Source organism: Pezoporus flaviventris, unplaced genomic scaffold, assembly GCF_033815535.1.
Source record: "Pezoporus flaviventris isolate CSIRO_AGI_PZ_B2104156 unplaced genomic scaffold, CSIRO_AGI_Pfla_v1 ptg000036l, whole genome shotgun sequence".
In the NCBI taxonomy this organism is placed as follows: domain Eukaryota; kingdom Metazoa; phylum Chordata; class Aves; order Psittaciformes; family Psittacidae; genus Pezoporus; species Pezoporus flaviventris.
This window is the reverse complement of record NW_026892584.1, coordinates 40,040,892-40,066,624: the sequence shown is the minus strand read 5'-3', so window position 1 is coordinate 40,066,624 and position 25,733 is coordinate 40,040,892. Positions and strand designations below refer to the sequence as shown.

General features: G+C 42.0%; 2 protein-coding genes and 1 non-coding gene across 8 annotated transcripts; 1 reads left to right on the top strand and 2 right to left on the bottom strand.

Annotated features, from left to right (window-relative positions):
- Positions 1-1,618: 1,618 nt before the first annotated feature.
- CINP (cyclin dependent kinase 2 interacting protein) lies at positions 1,619-6,793 on the top strand. The gene is made up of 5 exons (XM_061464051.1): positions 1,619-1,794; positions 2,342-2,510; positions 3,126-3,249; positions 4,872-5,001; positions 6,466-6,793. Exons 1-5 carry the CDS (start codon positions 1,785-1,787, stop codon positions 6,666-6,668), a joined length of 636 nt encoding a protein of 211 aa, XP_061320035.1. The 5' UTR covers positions 1,619-1,784; the 3' UTR covers positions 6,669-6,793.
- Positions 4,866-21,956, bottom strand: ZNF839 (zinc finger protein 839). 6 transcript variants are annotated; one of them, XM_061464029.1, is made up of 9 exons: positions 21,222-21,956; positions 19,361-20,293; positions 17,116-17,370; positions 16,288-16,380; positions 15,778-15,930; positions 14,067-14,207; positions 12,899-13,037; positions 10,735-11,175; positions 4,866-4,999 (listed from the first exon to the last, which is right to left on the bottom strand). In XM_061464029.1, coding segments are annotated over exons 1-9 (2,775 nt in total). In that variant the 5' UTR covers positions 21,840-21,956; the 3' UTR covers positions 4,866-4,997. The 6 variants fall into 6 exon arrangements, with proteins under 6 accessions (XP_061320013.1, XP_061320008.1, XP_061320010.1 ...); XM_061464024.1 differs by lacking the exon at positions 4,866-4,999 and adding an exon at positions 9,301-9,394 and having other exon boundaries at positions 10,222-11,175; XM_061464026.1 differs by lacking the exon at positions 4,866-4,999 and adding an exon at positions 9,301-9,394 and having other exon boundaries at positions 10,222-11,175; positions 12,932-13,037.
- A 484-nt stretch (positions 21,957-22,440) lies between these two features.
- TRNAI-AAU (transfer RNA isoleucine (anticodon AAU)) lies at positions 22,441-22,514 on the bottom strand. The gene has a single exon. It is a non-coding gene; the product is annotated as a tRNA-Ile (tRNA).
- Positions 22,515-25,733: the final 3,219 nt, after the last annotated feature.

Here is a 25,733-nt window from a genome sequence, read left to right as displayed (position 1 = left end):
AGCAGCAGGGAACACAAATTCAAACCTGCTGAAGGGGCTCTGCTCTCATGCTTCCCAGTTGTGGGCAGAGGAGCAGCCAGCCACAGGTGGCAATTACCTACTATGCAACACACACATAGAATCATAGAACGGTTTGGATTGGAAAGGACCTTAAAATCATTCAGTTGCAACCTCTCGTGGGCAGAAACACCTTCCACTAGACCAGGTTGCTCAAAGCCCCATCCAACCTGGCCTTGAGCACTGCTAGGGATGGAGCATTTACTACCTAAAGAGGGCAATCTCTGCCAGTGCCTCACTACCCTCACAATAAAGAACTTCTTCCTTATCTCTAACCTGAACTTCCCATGTTTAAGTTTAAACCCACTGCCCCTCATCCTACAGTCCCTGATGAAGAGTCCCTCTACAGCATCCCTATAGGCCCCCTTCAGATACTGGAGGGCTGCTATGAGGTCTCCACGCAGCCTTCTCTTCTCCAAGCTCAACAGCCCCACTTTCTCTGCCTATCTTCATACGGGAGGTGCTCCAGACCCCTGATCATCCTTATGGGCTCCTCTGGACTTACTCCAAGAGCTCCATCCAAAATTGCTTCACACAGTTCATAAGTGGTGCATTTCTGCTTCACAAGGGTTTACTGAGGGAGGAGAAAAAGCCCCCCAAAAAAACCAAACCTGGATAATAGAAATGGAAAGTTCAGAAAAAGAGACACCTGGGGTCACAGTACATGCAGGTATGCCAAATGGGGGCAGCGGAAACCAAGCTTTATCCACTGACAGTCTTGGGACACCTAGTTTCTCTACGAAATCTTCTTTCCTTAAATGCATTACTGTATTCTGGCAGACGTTTCCAACCACTCCTTCCTAATACGCTGCTTTCCAGCACTCTAGGGGTTGCAGCTCCTGGCAGGTAAGAATACAGCCGCGGACTTCAGGACGGACTGCCAGCAATGCCGCCTCGCTCTCCCGCTGGATTTACCTCAGCTTATGCCGGATTTACCACCCTGACCCAGAGCTCCAGCCGGGCCGGGGGGTCGACAGAGAGTGGCAAAGCTCCTCCAGCCGCTCCGCGGGTGCGTAACTCGGCCTCCGCCGCCCTCCCCCGGCACCACCGCGCACCCTCACGCCAGCTCTACCCGAAAACGAGCCTCCGAGAGGCGGGCGGGAGAGCTGGCCCGCTCCCCTTCCCCGCGCCGGGCTCACCCGCTCAGCCCGGCTGCAACAGGCTGCCACGACAGGCCCCGCTTACAGCAACCAGCGAGGGGAGCGAGAGCCAGGGCAGACCCTCAGGCGGCTTTCCCACCATCACCGCGAAAGACGCGGTTCCGCTCACCTCCTCAGGAACGCGTAGCGACTGTATCTACTGCCGGTAGGCAGGCGGAAAGATGGAGCGAAACCCGCGTCGCCCAAACCCTACGGCAGCTGCGGCGACCCCAGCAGCCTGCGCCGCTCGGCGGGGCCGGGTCTGGGCGGGGCCGGACGTGAGCGCATTTCCGCGGGCTGCAGAGCGCCATCATGGCGGGTGAGTGTTGCTTGTTTCGCTATCGGTCAGTCCCCGGGGCTAGCTGACCTCAAGGTGGGAGCGAGGGGTGCAGGGCTGGGCCTGCGGCAGCAGGGAATGGCCGGAGGTCAGGGCTTGGTGCTCCCTGGGCCGGTGTCTGCTGTGCCTGCCCGACCGCCGGCGCGTTACTTTAACGTGAGTGCGGGCCAGGAAGGTGCCTAGCACTTCTCTTTCCCTCGGGAGAAGCGAGCGACACCCGTGCCTTGTCGTGGTGTGTGGGCTGTATCTTTATGCCACTTTGTAAGCGTCTCTGTGAATAAAAGCTAAAACCAGCAAGTGTGCGGGTGGAGCGGTGGCGTTACTGCTGAGCTTCGAGCTGGGCTTGCGGCGCCTTCGTGCTTCTTGGGCAGGAATTGAGGCGTGACAATGGGGCGAGGCAGAAGGGGATGCTCGCAGGCCTCCCCCAGAGTGGTGCTCCTGTGTAAATGGGGTACTGTCTAGCAGTTCCCATTGCTGCCATACACTGTGGTTATCATCTGGCTGTCATACGTAAACAGAAGACTGCTAGACTGGCTGGTTACTGCAAAGCCACTGCTGTCCATGTTACAATATCGCATCGCAGAACATGCCTGCATTTTTTCAGTAACATTATTTTCTTGTAAGTAGTAATTAAGCTTATAGATGAGGAATTAGATTTCACGACTGAAGGCAGCTCATGTAAATTCCCTTTTGCTTTAATCAATATTCAGCCATAAAGCAAGGAAATCACTTAAACAGTTGCCAGAGAGCATGCTGATTTGTTTCTGTACGCTCTGAATGGCTTGAATTTCTTTATTTTCTCATGCAGCAAAAAGTTCTGGTGATGGTACTCCAAGAAGACCTGTTTTGCCTGTTAGTGCAAGAAAAATTAAAGATAATGCAGCAGACTGGCATAATTTAATGATGAAATGGGAGAGACTGAATGACAATGGATTTACTACAGCAAACAAAATAGTCAACATGAAGATTAGTGAACAGTAAGTATGCTAATACATACAAGTAAAGAGCATAAGGGTTGCCTTTATTGAGAAATGAATCACTAGAAAGTTTTAATCGCTATAAAGTTCTTTTTGGAGGTGGGAAAATGTATATGTCAGAGTGGATAAGCTAGCTCTTAGATCAAACTCAGCAGCAGGACCTTTTAGTTACATAAACCATTTACATCCAAATAATAAAAGTCTCAAGAGGATTAAAATAACTTCATAAAGTAATGATATTTGCAAGAAATTAACTATGTTTCGCATTAACTAGTTAAGCATAACAGACATCTAAAATATTTTTATAATGTACAAAATGAGAATCTAACCCTATAGATATCAGCCCATGTGAGTTCCCTTTTGCATATTTACACTGAGGCCAGTATTAATAAATTTCATTGAAGTAAAAAATTTGGCAGATTTTAAGAAAGAATTGGTGGTTTATATGGACAGAAAAGTTAACAGTGATGATTAAAAAAAAAAAAAAAAACACCACCCAAAAATACGTAGCTTGCAAGAGAGATTCTGTAGGACCAGACCACATGGATTTTCAATCTCACAGCTTGGGTAAACCCACGTTGAAGTTATTTACTCTGCCTTATGTTTCTACTTTAGATTTCAAGACAAAATGGAGATAGCATGTGATAACAATGCCACAGGATCTGAAATGCCAGCTCCAAAATATAATGAAGAACTGGACAATTGCTGTGAAGAATTACTTGAGACCTTAAAGCATATGGTAGTGCTGATTTTTCAGTCTTAGTCAACATGAATCAGTTCCAAGTGTGCTCAAGTGTGACATAAGGAAATGTCCTCAAGTATTTGTGGTAAATAGAAAATCAGGATATTTATTCATAGTTCTTTGGCTTCAGACCTAGATGATTATCAGTCTAGTGTGCACCATTTATTTGCTTGCTTGGTAAATTTGAAAGTTTTTTTACATCTGTCTTCTGCTTATAATTCTCTTCCTCCCTTTATGAAGTGATCCTCTGAGAACAAGTTGTGTAAAAAAAATCCATTCTGAAGCTACACCCATTTTGTGTTTTCTCATCTTGAATTTTCCTTCTGTTTAGAACTAAACAAACAACAAAGCATAAAGCAGTGCTTTACCTGCCAGCAGGTAAAGCTGCCCTGCAGCTATCTTTGATCAGACATAATGCAGTTATATTTTTAGTCTGCCTACCTGAGCTTTCTGTGCAGAATTCCTTCTCTGGAGAGTAGACAAAGATAATTATTATTTAACCTTTTTTTCTGGATACTGCTAGAAATTAATGTCAGCTGCCAGTTTGACAGGAAACAAAAAGATTATTTTTTTTTCTAACCTGATACTGTAATTTAAAATTCTTATTAAAAATTACTTGTACACCCTTCTGCTGAAGTGGAGGCCCATGAAGAATATGATAGGTCTATTTTTTTATATAGACTGGATATCAGTTTGGTATTTAGAATAAGCAGGAAAGCAGCTAGATTTTCCTCCAGTTTTGTTCTGTAGGAAAAAAGTAACAGTAATCTGGGTGAGGGGGTTTTGTTGTTCTTCTTTTTCTGAGGTAGTTTTGTATCTTACCAGATGTGTATATGGAGCTTTTTATTACTCCTGAGTAAAAGGAGTGTAAGCAGGCAGTGTTAGATTGGATACTAAACATAGCTACTGCAGACATTTTATTTTTCATTCCTTATAAGTTTGTACCAGCTTACAAGTTTATAGAAGTATCTGTATTTTAGCTTCTTGACTTAAAGATGTTGCCTGCAAGCTCCATTTTGTTGTAAAAAATAGTCCCCATCAGTAATGCACAAAGTCATATGAACATGAATGAAGTGGATGGAATGACCTGTTTTATGAAGCAAGCTGTTAAATCAGCTTAGATATATTGTCAGTAGGAGCTTAAGCTGCTTTACTCACCTGCTGCTAACTTTTTGAAATCAAATTTAAGTCGTCTTGACATGGTAAAGTAAGAAAGCATGTATTCATAGGGCTTGTGCCATGCTTGTTCATAGGCAGTCTGATGTTTTACCCCAATGTTAAATTGCTGTAGGAAAAACCCAGAGAGAAGTGAAAAATGAGAGGATTTTAATAAATTTCCACATGGGGGGAAACAAAAGAATGTTGCAAAATCACTAAGTCATATCTACAGTGTTCAGAATTTTTGGGTATCTCATATTACATTTTTATATAAATTCCAGCTTTGATTCCTGTCTGAAGTTAAAAAAAAAAAGTGAGTTAGAATTGTTAAGACTAAATACTCTTCAGAAATCATGTTTTTTTTTAAAAATAGAATCAAGGAATCAACTAGGTTGGTTTAAGATTATAGTAGTTTGATGTTCCTGAGATATTCATTAACATTACATGTTCATCATTTTCAGACAAAAATACAACTGAAAATGGAAAAGCTTACTTCAACTGCTAAAGCAGTCTGTGACTTGGAAGCATTCCACCATAGAGCTGGGAATTGCACAGCACCCTTCTTTCGTACATGGCCCACACCATACTTCTGTAAGTAAAATACTGATTAGCTCAGCTAACTGCATTGTGTCATTGATGTCTTGTAATTGAGGACTGAAAAATAAAATCTTTTATCTGGATGTCTTGCCTTAGAGAGAAAGTGTATCTGTCTCCTTTAGAACTGACTAATCAATAAACACGTGAATGCAACACTGGCTTAAGGTTACTGCTGGTGACTGCTTGTATGAATTGCCAAGCATTGTCTGACATGTAACAATTATAGCATAAAATCTAAGCTGATCAGGATCTTGCAGTGTCCAAGCTGCAACAGCCACAACTTTTGTAGAGAGAGACATATTTGCAACTTCATAGTTTTAAGTATTAGGCTTAACTTGTTTGACTTGTTACTTGACACTGAAATTAAATCCTTGAGTGCAAAGAATTTATACGTCAGCTAATTCTTAGGCAGCCAAAGAATAATACCTTTGATCTCAGTGTCAGTCAAGGCAAGTAAAGAAATGTTCATTTACTGTCTACTGTTAATACCAATGCTTTTAGAATTCACTTGATGGCAGAAGATATCACCTCCCAGCTGGTATTACTGCAGCTTTAAAACTGAATTCCAGAGAAGCCTGATTGCATACAAACCAACTGCCTTCTTTGTGAAATGAAAGTCAGTTTTGTGAAGCACTGCTTCTTACTTCACTACCACAAGTTTTAGTTTCTGACAGTTTAAAAGGGTAAGAATAACAAGTGCTGTCAAAACACTCATTGTGTTTGAATCATTTAGTGATGCTCTTTACTCCATGAAAGACTAAATCCTCCTAAAAATAGTAACAGTTCAGGCTAAGTTAGAAACATTAAGATCAGTCTCTCTTGAAAAATAATTTGTGTGCATATTTTTTTTAGAAAGTCAAACAAAGGTTATTACATAGGTATATTTTAACCACTCTACCAGTATTATTAACGTAACTAGTAACGACATTAGTTTTTATGTTAAACATGTCAGTTTTAATCTCGTTTTGGTTTACTGTTATTTTTCACTATTGGTATCACTTATTGGTGATCATACATTGCTAAAGTTCCTGACAGCATGTGAGGGCATCCTTTAGATTAGCTAAAATCAAAAGTGACTCTGAAATGCTAAAGTTGTATTTCAGGATAGCATTCTCAATTTTGTAAACCAAATTTCAGTTATTTGAAAGAATAGCTGTAGTTGATAATGTTGCAGTGGATCCTGAGGATCAATACCACTGCTTATTCTGGAATTAAGAGGGGACTCATGTTAAAATCACAAGTGTATAAAATATATCCGAAATCAGAGTGAATTGTTTAGCATTGTGTATTCTAGTATACAAACATTACTGATGCTGTAAAAACCAAGATGTCTAGATATGGGGAATAGTTGACGCAAGGTAGTGGTTTTTAACGATTATTATATTACAAGTATTATGTAACTTCTAGACAATTTCTGAAATGTTCTGGTCAATGTGGTTTTTTTTTCAATCCGTTCAGATGAGGTTTCTCTGAAGCTCTCTGAAATGTACAGGAAGGAGCTACAACTCAAGCAAACAATTGTACAAGAAATTGCTCATTCTGCTGACCAGGATCTGATGATGGTCTATTTATCATCATGGTTATACCAGCCTTACATTGAAAATAGCAGCAAACTACTACTTGAAGCCATGCTGCTAGAAACAGGACATAGACAGTGCTAGAATTCCAAATGCTACATGGCTTCTTGTAATGATGCTTACACGAAGCTGAAATGGCAAACTGCAAAGCTTACCAAGTAAACTGAATTTTTGTAAAACTTATTAAAAATATTCCTATTTGTATTTATTATTTTGTCTCAGTTGATACTCCTTTCTCTGCATGGGACAGTCTGGGTTTGGTCACTTTATCCATTTTAAGTGCAATAACAAAGCTACAGGTAGGAGGCTAAGTCTTCTATAATCAGAAAGAGGTAGTCACTACGTGCTGATCTGGGGGGAATTCAGTGCACAGACACCTACAGAAAAGAACGTTAACTATTTTCCAAGTCTTGATAGTCTAAAATATTTACATATTGTCCCTTTCACCACAGAAATTCAGCACTTCATCTTTTGTGGGTTTTATTTGCATGACTGAACAGGGTGTGTGCTTTTGTACTTGCCTTATAAATGGGGAAAGGAAAAGCACAGAAGGCAGATCCAAAAGGGATCCACATGGTGGATGTGAATGGTATGTGGTTTAGAAATGCTGTCACAGACGCTAGTGTAAGTTCTATTTGATTATAGAGTGGTTGGTTACACCAGTCCTGAAGAGTGATCCATGCCTGAAGGAGCACACTAGGAAGGTTTAGTACAACTCACTATTTGACAGTCATATTATGAAAAGATCTTGTCTCTTTTAATTCATTGTAGAGATGTTATATGAAAGCATTTGTTGAATAAAATCAAAATCTGATTCAGGCATGGCCTTATCCCATGTTGTTTGCTTACTGTCATGAGGCTCAATGAGTTTTTCCTTGGATTATTGTTTCTGATGTCAAGTGGTTTTGGTTTAAAGGTGTGCCCTGCTGGTTTTTGGTTAGCAGTTTATGTGACAAGAATCAGCAGCTCAAACTCCTGCTTTTCCTTTTTCATGCTGCTTTCTTGGAAAAGGGAGTAGAGTGTATTCAGAAGAAACAGTTCATACAAAAGCTAAATGCTGAAGTGGAATTCATTCCTCATAGTTGCTTTTGCTTCTAAAGACGTAATAATCACTGTGGTGTACCATTATGTCAGACCTGGGTAGCATGGAGAAGCTGCTACACTTGCCCAGCCTTTAATAACTGTTAGCTGCTATTGCAGATTATCACTTTTCAGAAAAGGGCATTACAATGTGGAAACTGCAGCTGTATCACAAACTTTTAGTTAAATTCTTAATGTGCAGTGAATTTAGGCCTTCTGCTTACTTCATTATGATTAATGATAATTTATTCCTCCCACTGATTGCCTGTGTGACCGATTCATATATAAACTGTTGATTTCCATCTCCTATTTCACACAATTACTTAGTGTTTTTAAGTGCTGTTGACTCACTGATGTGCCCTGACAGATGTCTACCCTCAGTTCTCTTTTGACCTAAGTGACACAAAATGCATGCTGCTATGAAGTGTCTGTAACAGCTGTGGTTTGACACTAGAAAAATCTGATTAAAACAGTGGGAGATTCTGGACCAGATTTCTGATAGGACAGGTAGGGCCACTTACTTGAATAGTTCCAAGCTAAAACCCCATAAGCTCAGTAAGAGAAATGTGTGAGTTTCCTGCAGTAACAGAAAAGACAGACATGAATTAGGAAACTTTTCTCAAGATGTTACTCTGTTCAACAACGAGGTTGTTTCTGACAGCTTGATAGTGTTGTATTCTTCTCACAAATACCTATTGTCTAAAAAGAATCAGTTATGAATAGCTTTGTTGGACTTCATTATTTTTCAGTGCAAGCATTCCACCTAGTTTAACAGCCACCTGAATTTATCTGAGAAGGACCAAACCCTTGTCACTATGGAAACACCTTCATAGTGGAAAAGTATTTTCCAGGGAGAAAAGGTTGGTTAACTTACAGGATTGTTCTTTTAAGATGTGAGTAGGTGTATTGTATTTCTCAGCATGTGCAAAGCAATAGGAAAGGCAGAATTGAAGCAAATTTTCATTTTCTGCACAGGTAGGAATTGCGTTGTTCTCTCTTCATGAAGTCATCTTCATGTTCACAGAGTCCTTTGGTCATTGACTGCTGTTGGACACAGATTACTGCAAAATTATTGCAAAAGATATTTTGCCATTATAGCTTTAAGCAGTTGCTTATATTTTAAGTCCTCAGGTGTAGTTATCAGTCAGTACAAAAGAATGTAATAAAGAACTGCTCACTGTGATCAGACTTCAAAAGACCTTGCTTTATCTTGTGTCCTCTGACCATTGTCATCGCCTAAAAAAAGGGGGGGGGGGGAACCAAAACAAAACCTACACCATAAAACGAACTGCCAGGCAGGAGCTCAGTAATATGTGATGACATGTGTCACATCCACACATCAAAAGGCAGTGTTTTGGCTAATCAAATTCATCTTCTACTTAGGCAATCAAGAAAAACAAAACAACAAACCCTAAACCAAACTATGTTAAAAGACGCTGGTCATTTAAGGCTGTTTGTTTTCACCTGCTAAGCTTCTTCAAAGTAAAGACAGTGCCTTGGACCAGAAGCTGCCAGGAATTCTCCACAAGAAAATATTATCATCCAAGCAACATACTGGAAGTGTGACAGTAATACAAGACAGACAGAAGTACGTAACTAGTTTGGTAAGTCTTCTGTCTGCACAGAGAAACAGGGATGATGGTCAAGGATACCTTTTTATTATGATTATTACAAGGCAGTGTGAAGTTCATAGGAAGGTCCAAGCTTAGAACTGATAAAGGATGCATCATCTGAAATTAAAAAAAAGTGTGATATAAGTCTTAACAAAAATAGACCATCATGGACTAAAGAGAAAAAAAGAATTTGGTATCTCAGTAAGGCAGATCAGATCACTACTTAGCATGTTCCCGTTTCTGTCTAAGCAGTTTTTAAAGGTGTGGCTGAACATTACACAAACATACTTACATACATTTCCAACAGTTTTTGTTGGAAGTTATTTTTACCTCTAACTCAGTGCATGCTTATTTAAGTAAGGATCAACTAGGCTGTCGCACTTTTCGCAGTTTATATTTAAAACTGCCTATTTTTCAGGCAGATTTATGCTCTTCAAGTGTAAAAGGTAGCTTGAATATTTATTAGCATCGAGAAAGTGCAATAACAGTGTTCTGAAAATTTAGTGGCACAGAAAATGCCATGGTTTTAATACAGTTATTTTACCCATACATAGTTTGCCAGTACACCACACAGCAGTACACACTGGACAGCAGTACAACTTCTTGCATTTTTAGATTACTAGAGCGAAAAGGAATTATATAACAAAAGGGAACAGTGCTACAGTTTTAGGGTTGACACATACCCACTTTCCATCCACCCCCAACATATAAAACACATAGAATGCTGTTAAATCTAAAATTTTTGGTTGCAGTGCTGCTAGATTCATATAAACATAAGTTATAAAAAGTACAGGGCATAGAAACAGTTTACAAATAAGTTAAATTTCAATTATTTCAGTATTCACATTAGAAAAATACACATTTGATACGAGTCAGAATTTTCCAGAAGAAAGCATATAGTTCTCCAATTTATGGCTCCAATTCACTTTGCAAGAGCGAAATACCTGCACTTTGGCCATCTGCTTCCATTTCCAGTAGGGTTTCCACAGTTTCCAAAGGCATCCCCTCAGGCGTGGGGATGTGCATTGTAATACCATTGGAATCAGTTACAATAACAACGTCTTCTGCCTGAGACAGAACAGCAGTATCTGGGTGAGACATGATAAGCCCATCTGAAGTCTGAATAAAAATCTGTTCATGTCCCTGAGACAAAAAATCACGGCTCTCATCAGTAATCTCAAAGGCTACAGTTTCATCCACAGTAACTCTGTTCTCTAGCTCATGTTGTTCCTCTGTCCCACAAGAACAGTCACTTGCATTTTTAAGAGAGTTTTCATGGTTCACATGAGCAGACACGGAGGCTTCCTGAGCAGGGCTCTGGTTCAACTCAGTCTGAGCACTGTGTGTGTGGTTTACTGGCACAATGTTTGTTGATAACGCTTTTTCAAGTCCCTGCATCTCATCAGTAATATTTTCATTATAGAGTTGTTCAGAATGTTCTTTAATTGCAAAATTACAATTTTCTTCTTGCAGTTTCTGGTATTTTTGATGGTGTCCATTTTCTTCACTTGTTGCTAAGTTATGGCTCTCACTGCCCATTGCACCCTCCGACACAGAGCTACGAAGCTGAGGAGCTGAGAGCCCACCAGCTGTATCCTCACTCACAAAGTGCGCTTGGACTAATCCAGGCGAGCCATCTGCTTCAGCTGGTAATACAACTTCATGTAGCAGAGACTCATCATCTGCCAGATCTGATCCCTGTATCACCACACATTCAGAATACTCTGCCCTTGTTTCCACAGACTGGGAGAAGGTAGCTGAATTTCCAGCATCGATTCTAACTCCTGAATCAGCAAGTGAATTATGTTGCTCTGCTGTCAGTAATGTGCTTCCGGTTGTGCAGCAAGTGATGTGCCCATCTTCTGAAAGCTGGATTTCTCCATTTAATTGATTAAAACCTGAAAAGGTAAAATAAATATAATTTTGTTGAGCAATCTAATATTGCATGTTCAAAAAAATTTTTTTCAGCAGTAATTTTGGAGGAGAAGCTAGACTGCCTCCCTGCTTTCCTCCCCCCAGTTAGCAAACCTGAAGCACCTTACAAGACTTTCACAGCAATTCCCAATGAGAAAGCTTGTAGAAAAATTTATGGATAGTGAAATATTACTGGGTATTTTCATAGCAAGGGACCTCACATCAGAAACAGCATTTTTCAATTAATCCTGAAAACAACCTGGGCTGAAAGTCAAAATCTGGCACACAGCTTAAAGACATTTATGACATTAAAAGATAAAGAATATTACCATTAATAAACTGACAGAAACATTTAAACTTAATAAATTCTGTATTGATAATCAAGCTCATCCTGGACTCAGACTGTATCATCCAGTAACTATGTATCTAATTAGGTATGCTAGCAGCTCCAGGAGCACTTTCATCCTGTGACAGAAAAGGTTAAAAGCACTACAAAATTAGTGTGTTTTACCAGTTATTTGACCTGGACCAAGACTCAGGTGACAAACAGTTGAACAGTAACTAGTTAGCTGCAGTAATAGGAGCTGTCAGATTTTATAATCGACAATCAAAAGGAACCAGTAGGTTGTTTGGGGGATTTTTTTGTTGTTATGAAAGATACCACTGCACAACAAAGGAGGCCTCACACTGCAGAAGGGATATTTTTTAACTTGTACTGCAGACTTGCAAAAACCCTACTAGAAGATGCAAGTGAAACCAAATTTAAAAAAACTCCTAGCCCAGCAGCAGTAAATCATTAATACAACAAGAAATAAGCATGGTCATGCAGAGAGTCTTTCAGAGAAAGAAAAATAAACAGAAAGACATAAACACAACCCCTGACAGAAAGATGTGCAGACAGCAAAGCAAAGCATCACACCAGAGAAAGGTCTTTACAAAGCAAAAGGATGGTACTGATAGACATATCTTACTAGAGGTGGGCAAGGGCTGAAATCTTTCACAACAGTGATCATAATGCCTCTGAATTACTGCAATGCTGCTGCGTCTAAGACCAGTGGAGTTTTAGCAGATTAGGTGGGGACCCTTCTTGCTTTCCTTTCTAATCCGCCATTACCTTGCCAACCTGAGGGGCAGGGCAAATGAAGACAACAAAGGGATAAAAAGAAAGGCAACCATCCAAAGACTGGTGCAGAATCCTGCCTAAATTCCAATCTTAAGGCCTCACATCCTGCCTGGGATACAGGACAGCCTGCATCAGCTCTTCCACTCCCCAGTTTTCACCAAGCTCTGATGATTCTGCTCCTGCAGCCTGCTGGGGCAGAGGAAGGACACACATGCTGCTTCCTCTTCTACTCTCCTGCTCCTGGCACAAAGGTCATGCACCTTCCCTTCTATAAGGGATAAGGTGAATAGGAAGCATTCAGGAAGCACACAGTAGAGGACAGTACTATGCTCATAATGCTGCAGCAATATTAATAACCAGATTATCATGCATTCAGAATTGAGCTACTGCTGTGTTCTGCATCATCCATTACTTCCTCCCACCCTGCCATGATGCCTTTCCAGTTAAACAGCTGCTTTTGAAGTACCAGGGAAGCAAGTTAATAAATTAAAAATTGAGACAAAACCTACAGTAGCTTAAAGAATAAAGAGATTTGTTCAGCTCCTCCATGAACAGAACAAAATTGTAAAATCTGAAGAGGTTACCATCTTTTTCAGACAGAGTACATAAATTCTCACTCTTTTCTTTCACTTCATCTTGACTGGCATTATCATTATTCACATTCTCCATTACATCTTCTAACTTGGTCCTTTTGGCTGATGGCAACAGTTCCTCCCCTGAGCTCTGTCAATACAAGAGATAATTAACTGGCTGCCACCACAACAGCTGACAATACTGGAAAAGACAACAAACTAACTGGCACTTCATGGCAGTGAACTTATACCCTCCTTTAAAACAGGATTTACACTAAAGGTCTTCCTAAAAGGTAAGGCTTTTAAACACAGCCATCACACTTTCCCAAAGTGCCACAATTACTTTTGATATTTAGTTGAAAATCTGCCCTTGCATCAACATTAAGCATCTCTCTAAGACTCAGTTGTTAACTGTATGGCATGAAACCTCCAACTTCAAATCAAGGGGCATACACAGTCTGCCCAGTATTGTTTGGTAATGAAGAAAACATGATTAGCTCTTAAATTTAACTACAGGCAGCAAATGAAAAAAGCACTATTGTTATTTATCCACTACCAGAAACAACGCTGGATTAAATAAAAAGTAGAACTGTTAAGGGGATGGACCAAAGAGATGTGATTTTCAAGAGGAAACTGAGCTCCCTGCTACAGCTGTAAACAGGCTAAATCTGGTCAGCTGCCTTGTTAGAAAGAAAGGAACTGTTTTTATGCCTCTCTGCCTACCACCAGTTACCACAGCGACCACTTCTCCAGCATCTGAGCCTGCTGCAGCTTCGCCTTTTTACTCCAGCACAAATTATTACAATCTGGGGATCCTTCTCACTGTGCAGCTCCCATTTACCAGCATCTCAAATATTCCTTCTTTCCTGTATCATGACATTACCTGTAAGAGATTCTGTCCTGAATGCTACCAAGTGTCTTCCCAAAGTACACCTTTAGTGTCTCACTAACTAAAGTGTTCATGGTATATGAACTACCTATATACTCTATATATACTCTATATATAGCTAGTTCATATGTTATGCTATGATACCACAGTATGGAGTATTTCCAAACATCATGAAAAGCCTTAACACGAGTCAGATAATTATTCCTTACAAAATCATACTAGTATTATCTGTTTTAACAAGTGTTAATTTGTCTTAGTTTCATTTTTAATTTTCACAAAGGTGTTCCATACCTCAACTAACCGTTTTTGTCCCAGTATCTCCAGAGGCACTTGCTCACTAACAGTTTTAATTATAGTTTGTGAAGAAGAGTCTGCACCTTGTGTCTTTCCTTGTCCAGCAAGTATTTCTGTAATTCCTAGGGATTCAGCAACCTTTACAGAAAAAAAAAGTAAAAGTTAGCTTCTCCAATCTCAATACATAAATGCTGAAGTAAGGATTCATTTTCTTAAAACTCAGGCCTAGCCTGACAATCTGTTGTCACAGCTCAATAAAGTATTTAGACTCCCATGTTTTCAATCAGTCTCCACATTAATAGAACATGACCTTCATTTGAGGGTGAATATTCAGAGGCAAACTCAAAAGAATTAGGTGTACAATGGTTATATATAGAATCCAGAGACAGTTACCAAGAGCAGGTTTAATAAAGAACAATGTTGAGGCTCTACATAATTTGCCCTTACAACATTCAGTCTTTCTGTTTAAGAGTATCTGTAAGTAGTTAAGGATTTCTTTTTCCCATCCCCACATTGTAATCCTGTGCTTCATCCTTATGTAGGTGTGCTACTACCCAGACTCTTAAGGCTGGGTTGTTTAATTTGGTTTTGGTTTTGTTTTGTTGGGTGTGGTTTGTTTTTTTTTTTTAAGAGCGTAATTCTGTATTAAGAGTGCACATTAAGACCGAAGCAAGAAAGAGGTTCCATTTTCAGACACCACTATCAACAGCATCCCTGTACTTGGTGCAATTTCATTTCACCAGATGGAAATGTCAGTGTTACAGAATAGCCAAATGGGCACTCAGTAATTCTAGAAATTTTTTTAGTAAATACAGTAAATGTCACAATTTATTCTGAAACATACATATTAACCCCTGCTAACAGTCCACACAAGACATCTTTTTTATTTTTTAAGCCAGGATTGTAAGAACCAAATTCTTATCTCCACCACCCCTACCCTAACTTTTCCAGTATGCTCCCCTCTCATGGTAGTTGCAAGTTCAGTGCTAACATACCTTAATGAGCACATCATTTAGAAATTTTGTTGAAGATATTGCACAAAATAGTATTTTCACTACTGGAAACTGAGAAGGGAAAGCCAAAAATATGTTAAGCACAAAGAGCTGTTTTATTCTAAGCAAAGGGAACATAAGATTGAGAAGAATCCATGAGGAAAAAACAGATCCACATTAAAAAAGAACAGCAATACAAAAAACAACCAGAAAACCAAACCTACACTTTCTAGATACAGCTGCATAAGCAATGAATTGAAGAATCATCGAAATAATAGTTTGCAGCTTTATTAATGTATTCACTACCTTTCACATGTTACTACAGCTGTGAACTGCATATATGCATTCAGTTTGTCCTCATTTTGCAATGGAGCTATTTATCCCTTTAAATCAAGGCCACTCATTTTAAATATATACCCTTCCTTCCTAGTTAAACAGTAAGATGCACTTTTATTAGCAGTTATTGCTGAGCCCACCTTGCAGTAACATGCAGCTTCATACTACCCCAGATACACAAGACAAGTACCAGTGCTGCTGGATCTTTTTAATCTACTGTCTAGTTGTATCTACTGCCATAAATTAGAACTACAGTTTTATTATGGATTTCTTTTTCTCTTCAGTTAGTTGTTGGATTTTTTACAATAATAAAAAAATAAAATAAAAATTAAAAAAAAAAAAAAAAAAAAATCACAGCTCCAAACAGAGTGCTTTATTACCTTAGCATCTCTTATTTCAACAGGCTGCTGACAACTCAGCAAATTTGAATTACTGAGGTGACGATAAGCCATTTTCTTTACCATATTATGCAAGTCTTCAAATTCCTTATACACATCTGGGAAGTAGGCTTTGCCTGGATACCCTTTTTCAACCTAGAAATAACAGGGGAAAAAAGGGTTTGTTTCCCCTCCCCCCATATTTTAAAACCAGGGAAATTAAAGTATGCCAGTTTGTTTCGTCCAATGTTTTAAAATAGCAACATTCAAGTGAAAAGGTTGTGGAGTATCGAAAAAGCCACTGAACCAGTCAGCAAAAAGTGAGGCTTTCAATCAAGAGACCTACAAGAGCTTCACCTGTATAGACTGAAGTGATGTGTGGAACAATGCTAACTAAGGAAATTCAGATACATCTCTAAATGAATCTTTTTAATGTATACTAAAGAAAGTCTCCCTAAAATAATTTAAATAGTTTTACATAAAAAGAAAAAAAAACAAAACAACACACCTCACCTTCATCAACAGAAATTCAAATACTGTAACAACTTTTGTGAGACGTGGGAGAGCCAGCTCCATTAAGTCTTCATTATCGCATTGTTGTATTAACTGTCAAAAGCCAAAGTTTATTAGAGCAGAGCAGCCTACAGGGGTTATTCATCCCACATTCAGAACATTAAATATCACTACTCTGTTTTTTAAGGATACACTATGTGTTTAAGCAGCTTAGAGAACAGATGCAAACATAACACCAACAGAGATAAATCGGAAAACTTCAAAACAGTTTCTGCCCTTATACAGACAAAACTCATTCCCACAGATGCTGCCAATTCATAAAGAGCAACATCAGTACATTTAGTAGCCATAAAGGATCTTCCACAACACACAGGAAACAAGCAAAAAATATGTTAACTGCATGGATTTTAACCCCCATTCCATCCTCCCCCAAGAGCTTCTTTGTGTGTATTTGTTTTTTTTTCTTTTCTTTTTTTTTTTTTTGATGTTTCCCAACTTCAGTTGGGTTTATTTCCTTTTATTGTGTTTGAGGAGATACGCAGTAATAGATAGTAACGTCATTTCTCCAGAAAAATGATAGCGAGAAGGTATCTACATTTCAAAAGTCCCTTTCCAGACTGAGTTCCCATATCCCCTTTGCCCAGTGTTCTGCTAGGTGTATTTTTTCCTTAAAAGACAATTTAATGTTTCCTTAGGCTTTCATCTTGTCAGTACACAAGGATGAAAAAAAAATAATTAAAACCAGCTTTTTTAAAAATGATTCCTTGAAAATAATAAAAAAAAAAGAGGGGAAGGTATTTGTGAAGTAATTGCAGAAGAGAACCATACCTCTTTTAACCTAGCTTTTCTTTTTCTGTATACATTGCGTTCTGCTGACACGCTACTGAGTGATTTTGAAGGGGATTGACCAGGTCTGCTCAGCCTTCCAGAACACCTGGACCTTCCACCCTTCTGTAGTCGACCATGTCTCCTTGATCGTCTGGGTCTTCCAGGTCCTTCTGGTGTTACAGGTTCCTGGTGCCCTGGACTGCTTTCTTTTTGTTGTTCTGCCAACAAGGGTCTGCTTTCTGGAGACTTACAGGTCTTTTTAGAAGAAAAAGTATTTATTTGCACCTTTAAATACTGTTTTGAGGAAGACAATTTTATAATTAAGTTCTTCATCTATGTAAACAATAAACAGTGTATTAAAAAAGGTGGATACAAGCAAAACTTCAAAGAAAGTTGTAGAATAAATTAAACTAATAAGTAAGATAGTTACTTTTTCAACACACGCATGCTATTATTTGCAAAGGTAGCATTTCTGATTTTTGATACAGAGATTAAGAGAACGCAATTGGTTTATGCCAGTTAAATACATTTAGTATTTTGTAAAGTAAAGTATGTCCTTTTCAAAAAAGAGGTTGTAGAAATAAATCTTAATTAGCAGTAAAACATACCCCCCAAAAAATCTGGGTTTCACTGTAACTAGGTCAACGCATGAAGACTTAATGTGAAAGACAGAAACCATGAACAGCAATGAAGAGTAACAAGTTTGGCAAGTAAAAAATCAAAATGTATTTTGGTTTCCATGTTTTAAATTCCTTACTCTTCCCTACAAACACTGCTAAGAAGCAGCTCCTGTTATAAGACCACATGGCAAACTCTTAGCACATTTTCTATTTTTAAGTTGCCATTGTGATTTCAGAGCAATTTTTTTTACTGATCAAAGCAAAAATTTCTCACTGAACACATCTTGTATTCCTTTTCATGTCAGAATTTCTAAGAATGTCCCAGTATTTTTTCTAAGAGAGGGGTTTAGAATAGTACTGAAGTACATCAGGCTTCTTTTCATAACCAGTACATTTTCATCCCCACGTTCAGTAGCTCCCTACTACCTAGTAGTTAGGAAGGCTCTAAAAAGGGCCAATTTATGTCAGTTCTATCCAAGGATTAAATTATTAAATTAGTTCTAAATATAACATAAGATTAGATTGAGCGTGGGAATCTTTACTGTCTTCCTGTCTGTATCAATGTACCTGCTTCAATAATCCTGCTAGTCTTTCTTACCTAGCCCAAAACTAGAACAAATCAATGTCTTAAAAGTGCAAATTTGCAGAATCCATATTTGGTAGTTAAAAGTAGCAGGTCCAATAGCAATCTAGCAGTCAGTAGTAGTATTATGTATGAGGTTGACTAAAATTTTTTCAAAATTCCTATCATCCTGAGTAAAATAAAGTGCTGCACAGGGAAGCAACAACTATGAAGTAACACAGAGAGCGGACTTCAGTATTCTGCCATTCCCTTTTTCCAAAGATCATAGAAGAGCATAGAGGATGGGGGAGGTTTGCTTGCTGCACTGGCATCTTAAGATGTAATTTTCACATTCTGAGAACAACTTCACATTTATAAACAAAAGTAACAAATGTCACACTGCCAAATGAGTATTTTTTTTTTTCCCCTAAACTGCAGCTGTATTAGTTCCTGCTGCAAGATGTTAGTGTCATTTTAATATTGAAAGACAAATTTTACTATGAAACGACCAGTTTAAAACATCATAGGGAAAAAAACCTGTAGCTAAAGTAGCTTCCAACCCAGGGACTGATGTGTCACCAGAGTTTGATTTGCAGGGGTAGCTAAGCCGCACTTTCAAACCCTGCTCTAGGAAAAACTGCAGTCCACTGCTAGATTCCAAATTAGGGATTTTTTCAGTAATGACACTTTCAGTAACCAAAACTGATAGAGGAGATGATGTCCTGCTGTCATGCTAAAGGTTGGAACTGAACAACACAATATTTTACACAAATGCAGAGAAGAATGCTATTTATGCAGAAAAGGTTTTCTCAAGCTGAAAACTTACGTCAGAAAACCATTAGCAAATGAACACTCAGTAAGCATTTTGTTTTATGTGCCTGTGCAAGAATACTGTTCCTGCAATACAGCAAGAAATAATAATTTGATTTTTAAAGCACTTCAATAGGAAATGTGTTTAATTTGTTGCGTTGGTGGGCATTTCTGAGCACTACAAGACTATGCAACTACAAAACCGCCATCCTACTTTCCACAGAACTGACAGCTTTTCTAAAGAACACATTACCTGTTCTCCAGCTTTTGAATCAACAGCTCCTTCCAGACTGGTAGTTAGTGCATTTTCCTTATTTAAAGTGGCAGCAACTGAATCCAAATGTGCTGGACTCATCATTTCCTCTCTTATTCCACAGTCATTGTCCACCAATATACTTCCATTAGGCTTATTTAAAGGTATTTTTTGAGGTGAAGACTCCAGCTCTCTATGGCCTGGGTTAAGTTTATAATGTCTTGTTAATCCTCCTTTTCCTAGATAGGATTTTTCACAAGTCTGACATTGAAACGTTTTGGGGTTCAGATCATAATTTGAAGAATGGAATAATGTATCTTTTCCCTTCACCTTTCCTTCTTCATCATCTTCTACACTCAGCTCAGAGTAGTCATCAGAATCAGACCGATGACCATAAGCCAAATCCTCCATTTTAATGAATTTATAATCTTTAGCTTTGTATCTGGGGGGGCGTGAAATCCGTCCAGAACGTGTTTTCACTTTCAAGGATTTTTTTAACTTGTCATCTTTTTGGTTTTTTTCAAGACATGGTACCAGAGTGTTTGCTGAACTGCCTGACACCAGGTTAACATTTGAAGATCTTGCAGCCGATCCTGTGGCACATGCAGCTTTCTGTCCATTTAGCATCTTAGGTGTGGGAATCTTTTTGAGAGACGCTGATCCACATGATGGTAAAGGTTTCTCCATTAGCAGCTGAACTGGAGACTTGGAAGAGCTATGCAGGAATAGCTGCTGCTGCTGCCTAGTTCCTGTAACAGGCTGTAACCTAATTATCTGGGGATTAACAATACCAAGTCCTGGCATGTTAGAATTCCTACTAACTGATTGACTCAGCCTTACAGTTTTGGGCTGGACTGGGGCCAATGATGGCACTGGCCTTTCAGTTTCCTTCATCTGTCCTGATTGAACTTGGACACGAATGGCTTCCAGCTGCTTTTGTGCAAAAAAGGAAGAGTTGAGATTACACAAATACAGCATTTATAAATAAAGACAATACTATCAAGGTGATTGATACACACCTTACATGTCCTTAAAGCAAAGGGCACGAAGAAAGCAATGCACATCATTAGTTTCCCATTTTAATTCATCAAAGCACAGATTCCCTTCAAGATACAGGCTTTTCTGCACATTTACTGTTGTGGCTGCTGTTCAACTAAAGCATGTGAAGCTTGCTCTTAGGCCATGTCACAGCCTTGTTTCCTGCTGACAAGCTTGTTCTGGAACAGCACAATCAGCATCATAACCCAGGAGATTCATAACCTTCAGCAAACCAAACACGGGAGAATAACAGTATGCTACATGACACACAGTCATGTATGACACAGGCCCAGTACCAGGTCCAGAACATACTGTAAGTGATCAGTTCAAAAAAAACCTTTGTAATGATGATTAAGGAGGAGTATGTGTTACTGATCATCTCCCTCAGTCTCTCCTCCTCATTCAAATTTTTGCCTCAGCTTGAATCAATTGCTTGACAACCCCTGCACCCCAAAAAGTGGACTGAAAGCCCAGGTACTGTCATCTTCCGTTAGAGGAGGATGCATTCTCCACCTGTGCATCACCACTTAACCACTATGAAACAGCTCTTCTAACTTGTTTTAGCTGCACGTGTATTCAGATCGAAACACTTACCACAGCAGCAAGTATTTATTCAAACGCGGATTTTTCTAAACCACATTGAAAGTTGTGTCTTCCAGCTGTGAGACTCCAGTCTGCACCCGAGGGCAGGTGTGACCGAGGAGAACGGAAAAAACCCTCATAATTGAAACCGCATTAACCTCCCCCCTGACGCCTGCCCTCGGCAGTGGATTTCATCACCTCCCGGGAGCCGCAGGCTCCCTCCCTTCCCAGCCCCGGTTACCTTCTGCGGGAGGAGCCGGGTGGCGGCCACGGAACTGCCCTGCTGCTTGGCGACCTGCTGGGCAACGCTCCGCAGCTGCTGGGCGGCGTTGTGCATGATGCTGGCCGGCGGCGGCCCCAGGCAGGGCTCCGGCGGGGCGGTTGGCGGCAGCTTCTTCTCCTGGGCCTTGCTCACCTGCTCGATGACCCGCTGGACCTCCGCGGGGGCCAGCGGCGTGGCGGCGTGCCGAGGAGGCGGCGGTTCCGCCGTGCCCGGCGACGGGCTGTCGGCGGCAGCCAGCAGCTGCTCCAGCAGCAGCCGCACCTCCACGGCGCTCAGCCGCTCACCCTCCACCACGCTCCCGTCCTCCTGCACGTACAGAACTGTGCCCGCTGCCGCCGATCCGGCTTCCACGGCTGCCAAGCTCTGCGCCAGCTCCCCCGCTGTCGCCAGCAGCTCTGGGCCCCCCGCAGAGGGCAGGGGGTTGGCGGGCCCTACCGCGCCCCTGCAATCCTCCTCCTCCACCGCCGCCACGCTGAGGGGAGCCCCGCAGGCAGTGGACGCTCCCCCGGGAGGCTTGTCCTCAGCGGGAGGAGGAGGTGGCGGAGCCTCGGTGTCCCCCTCCTCAGGTGCCGCCATCTTGGCAAGCGTCAGCGGGCGGGAAGCGCATCAATACCCCGGGAGGTCTCGGCGACGCGAGGCAAAGCGCGGGGCATCGGTGGCACGCAGGCCAATGGCGCTCCCGGCACAGACAGCCTCGCCCCTGGGGCGGGGTCGCCCGACACCAACGGCGGCCTCTCGGGAGCAAAAACCCCCCTAGGTGCGGCGGGCGCGGCGAGGGTGGTGGTGGGACCCTGGGGAGGTACGAATCAGCTGGTGGCGCGGGCCGGTTTTCCTCGTAAGACGATGTCTTCAGCCCGAGACTCGCTCTTTCCGGGCGGGGCTTAAGACCAACACAGGTAGCAAGTGAGCCATGAGTCACTTGGAACCCGCACGGAGGAGAACGCGCCTGATGGGGTGACCCGAGCGCGTTATCCTACGTGCAGGAGAAACATACTGCCGTTGCCGGCCCGGGCTCCGACAGCCCTCGATGGAGCGCAGCCCATGCTGTGTGGGGGTCTGTCCGTACCCACCTAGCGCACCGCGGCCGCGTCCTGGTGCAGGGGCAAAGCCGCGCCTCTTAGCGGGCAGCTAGGAGACGCGGCTATATAGTGAGAGCGAAAAAAGTTGACTGGGTCATTGGCCCGTACGGGGATCGAACCCGCGACCTTGGCGTTATTAGCACCACGCTCTAACCAACTGAGCTAACCGGCCCGCCGATAGCCAGCTTTTTTTTTTTTTCCTGCTGACAAGTAACAGGACCCCGGGGGCACACTGCCCATCCTGGGCGCGTCGGGAGTGGTGACGAGGCGAACGCGTTTGGCGCGAGAGCGCCGGAGCCGAGCCCACGCGTGGGAGCACACCTCGGACTGACCCTCTACAGAGCCGCAGCGCCACACAAGACGTGTCCAGGGTGTTCGCTGCCACTCCAAGTCAATAGGCTAACGCTTCCTGGATTTTCTAGTTTACGATTCGAGTTTAATAATTTCTTTTTTTTGGACATCTATTTTAAACCATTTACTCTTCTGGCTATTTAGCACACTGTTACGATCTTGGTTTGAGTGCAGAAATGACTCACTTTTTCCTAGTATTTTGCTTTTGGCTGTATACGCAGCATTTAAAGGACTTCTCATCTGTGAAGCCTACATTAAAATACACTGTGTCCGTTTAGCAAAGGCAGGCGGCATGAAAGGCGGGTGAGGACCCCTCTCCAAAATGCAGAGTTTGGAGATCGGCCCACCGCAGCTCGGCGCGGGGAACAAGGTTAATGCGGACCCTCCTCTCCCAAAAGCACTCCCCGTGCAAGCTGGCGGCTGCTGGTTTCACATCGCGCTCCCCCACAAAGCCTGAACGGCCGCGCCTGCAGCGAAGCGGCGAAACCACCAGGGATCAGCACACCACCCCAGATAAACCCGAGCTCGTCTGTGCGCTGCGGAAACCCAGCGCTTGCACAAGCCCGGGGACACTGATGTCGCCGTTGGAGCACTCCTCGGCAGGGACCACAGCCTGCACACACCGGTCCCTTTATCAGTGGAGGGCTCAGCTCCACCGCCCCAAGGCAGACAGGCAAGCGAGACGCGGAGAAAAACCGCTCCCCACAAGCACGGAACACGCGAAGACTGAAGCGCCACGGTGGCGCCACCCAGCCCCCGCCCACCGAGCAGCGGCGCTACACACACCCCCGCCGGCCCAGGAACCCGCCCGCGGCACATGCGCGGTGCACGCAGGCAGTGGGAGGCCGGCACTGCCTGGTGCCCACTGCGCCTGTGTCACCTCGCTCGGCGGCGGCAGGGCGGTTGCACTGCGCCTGCGTGGATCGGCGTGTCGTAGCGAGAGGGTTGTGACGCTGTCCGCGGGGGCGGGACCGGAGTCTGCGCGGTTGCCAGGGTGACGGGAACACAACATGGCGTACTGGGGGCCGGGCCGGCTTGAGCGCTGTGCTGTGGTCGGGCGGGGCCCCTCCGCGCTTTCGCTCACCCGAGACCTGCAGGAGAGCGCAGGACGAAAAGTAAGGGGGTGCGGAGGAAGTGGCGGGCCCTGCTAGGTGCGGATGCCGCGGGCTTGTATGAGGGGCACAGCTGAGGAGGCCGGCGGTTACCGGTGACAGTGGCCCCAGGGGACCGGGGTCCCGGGCGGCGCGGGGAGCACCCGAGCAGAGGTGGTCGCAGGGGCTCTGTAGGCATCTGCAGCCCGTTGCCATCTTCTAGATACCCCTGCCGTGACCGCACATGTAAACGCCGGTGTCTGTGTGCCGGTCTTCCTCTTCAGCAGGGTGCTCAGAAACCTGCCTCCCGTGGAGCTGTAGCCGTTTGGTCTTCTGGTCCCTCTAAGTACTCTCTCAGAAATTTCTAAGCTTTCTCATTCTTTGTTCAGCAAGCCTTTCCTTCCATTATGTAGCATCCCTCTTCAGATCATCCCATGTCACGTCCTACTCATTTGTCATGTTTCTGAATGCAATGATCATGTGTCATGGCCTCCTCATGACTGAACTCGTGAAGCTGAACTTCTTGTTGCTGGTTTGTTTTTGGGTTGTTTTTTTTTTTGCTGTTTCTCTTTTCTCACATGCAGCAAAGTCACCTTTAAAGGTAACAACATTTTTTTTTCCTCAACGTCTTAACATCTTTGCAACAAAATTATCTGGTTTGGGTTTATTGTTTAATACCAATGTTGTAGTGCTGTCTTTGCTGTCAGTCTGTACTGGATTCTTGGATTCTTTAATTCGAAACGATGATTGATTTTTCTGTGGTCTCTAGTTACAGTAATACAGGTGTGGTGCTTGAATTCCATCACTTGCCTATAATTTTAATTTATGTTCTTAATTTCCTGGGTCCTATAGCCTATTGCACTTTCAACTGTCCTCACGTTTTCATGGGCACTTTTTTGGTGTTGGAACAAGTTCAGATTGCTACAATTTACTCTTTCTAACCTTCATCTGCCTTCTCCCTATCCATTGTAAGTATGAACATCTGTGTGCTGAAACAGAGGGGAGGGAAGAGGTTAGGTAATACTTAGCTTGTTACAGATGCCATGAAAGAATTGCTAACGAGTGATTAGGTGTTCTTTATTCTTTAATGTTACATGCAAGCCTGATTAAATCACTGTTTATTTAATTTCAGCCCCAAAGCTTTCAGTCTTAAAATGCTGATAAACTTTTTAACATTTCTGTTATTCTTCAGCTTTGAATACCACAAACTTGGGTAAACTAATCGGTAATTAGTTATGGTTTGTAGCTGTAGTAAGTTTCATAGCTTAATATTGACAGGCTTTGTCCTGCTTGTTCTCTTTCAGTGTGTTTGAAGCCCGTTGTTCTGGTGGGGTTTTTGTCACCTGGTCACTCTCAAAGGACCAGTTATGTGGCGCTGAAGTGGATTTTTAAGAATCCCCAGAAATTGTGGCTTGTGGTACACATAAAAATTTGTATTGGATTGTTAGTAAATTTGGAGTCTAAATTTTACTTCTTATTTTATATAAATTTATTATTTCTAACAATCTTTCAGCTTCTCATTAAACAATAACTAACTTGTCACATGGTTGATCTCATCTTCGCCTTAGGGTAAAGGCTTTCTCATCTTCAGTGACCTGTTCTGTTGAGAGTTTACACGTTCATTTTCTGCATCATAGAGACATTTTGAATAATGTGACTTTCATTCTTGAGTCTTCCTTATTCAATCAGTTCAAATTATTCAGGTCCCTGCTGTCATTCTTTTCACTGGATGGCTTTCTCGTAAGTGCCAGGTTAAAGCCTTAAGTGTTTGTCATGAGTTTTATTTTGGATATATAGCACTGTATTGTAAAAGAATAAAACACAAACCTTACATGCTTATATGAAAAAATCTTTAGTGCTGAAAGTATATGTTAAAGTGTATAAAGAATTAATTCTTCTGAGACTATTAGAACTCTTCAGTTTAAAAATTAAAAAAAAAATCAAATTCT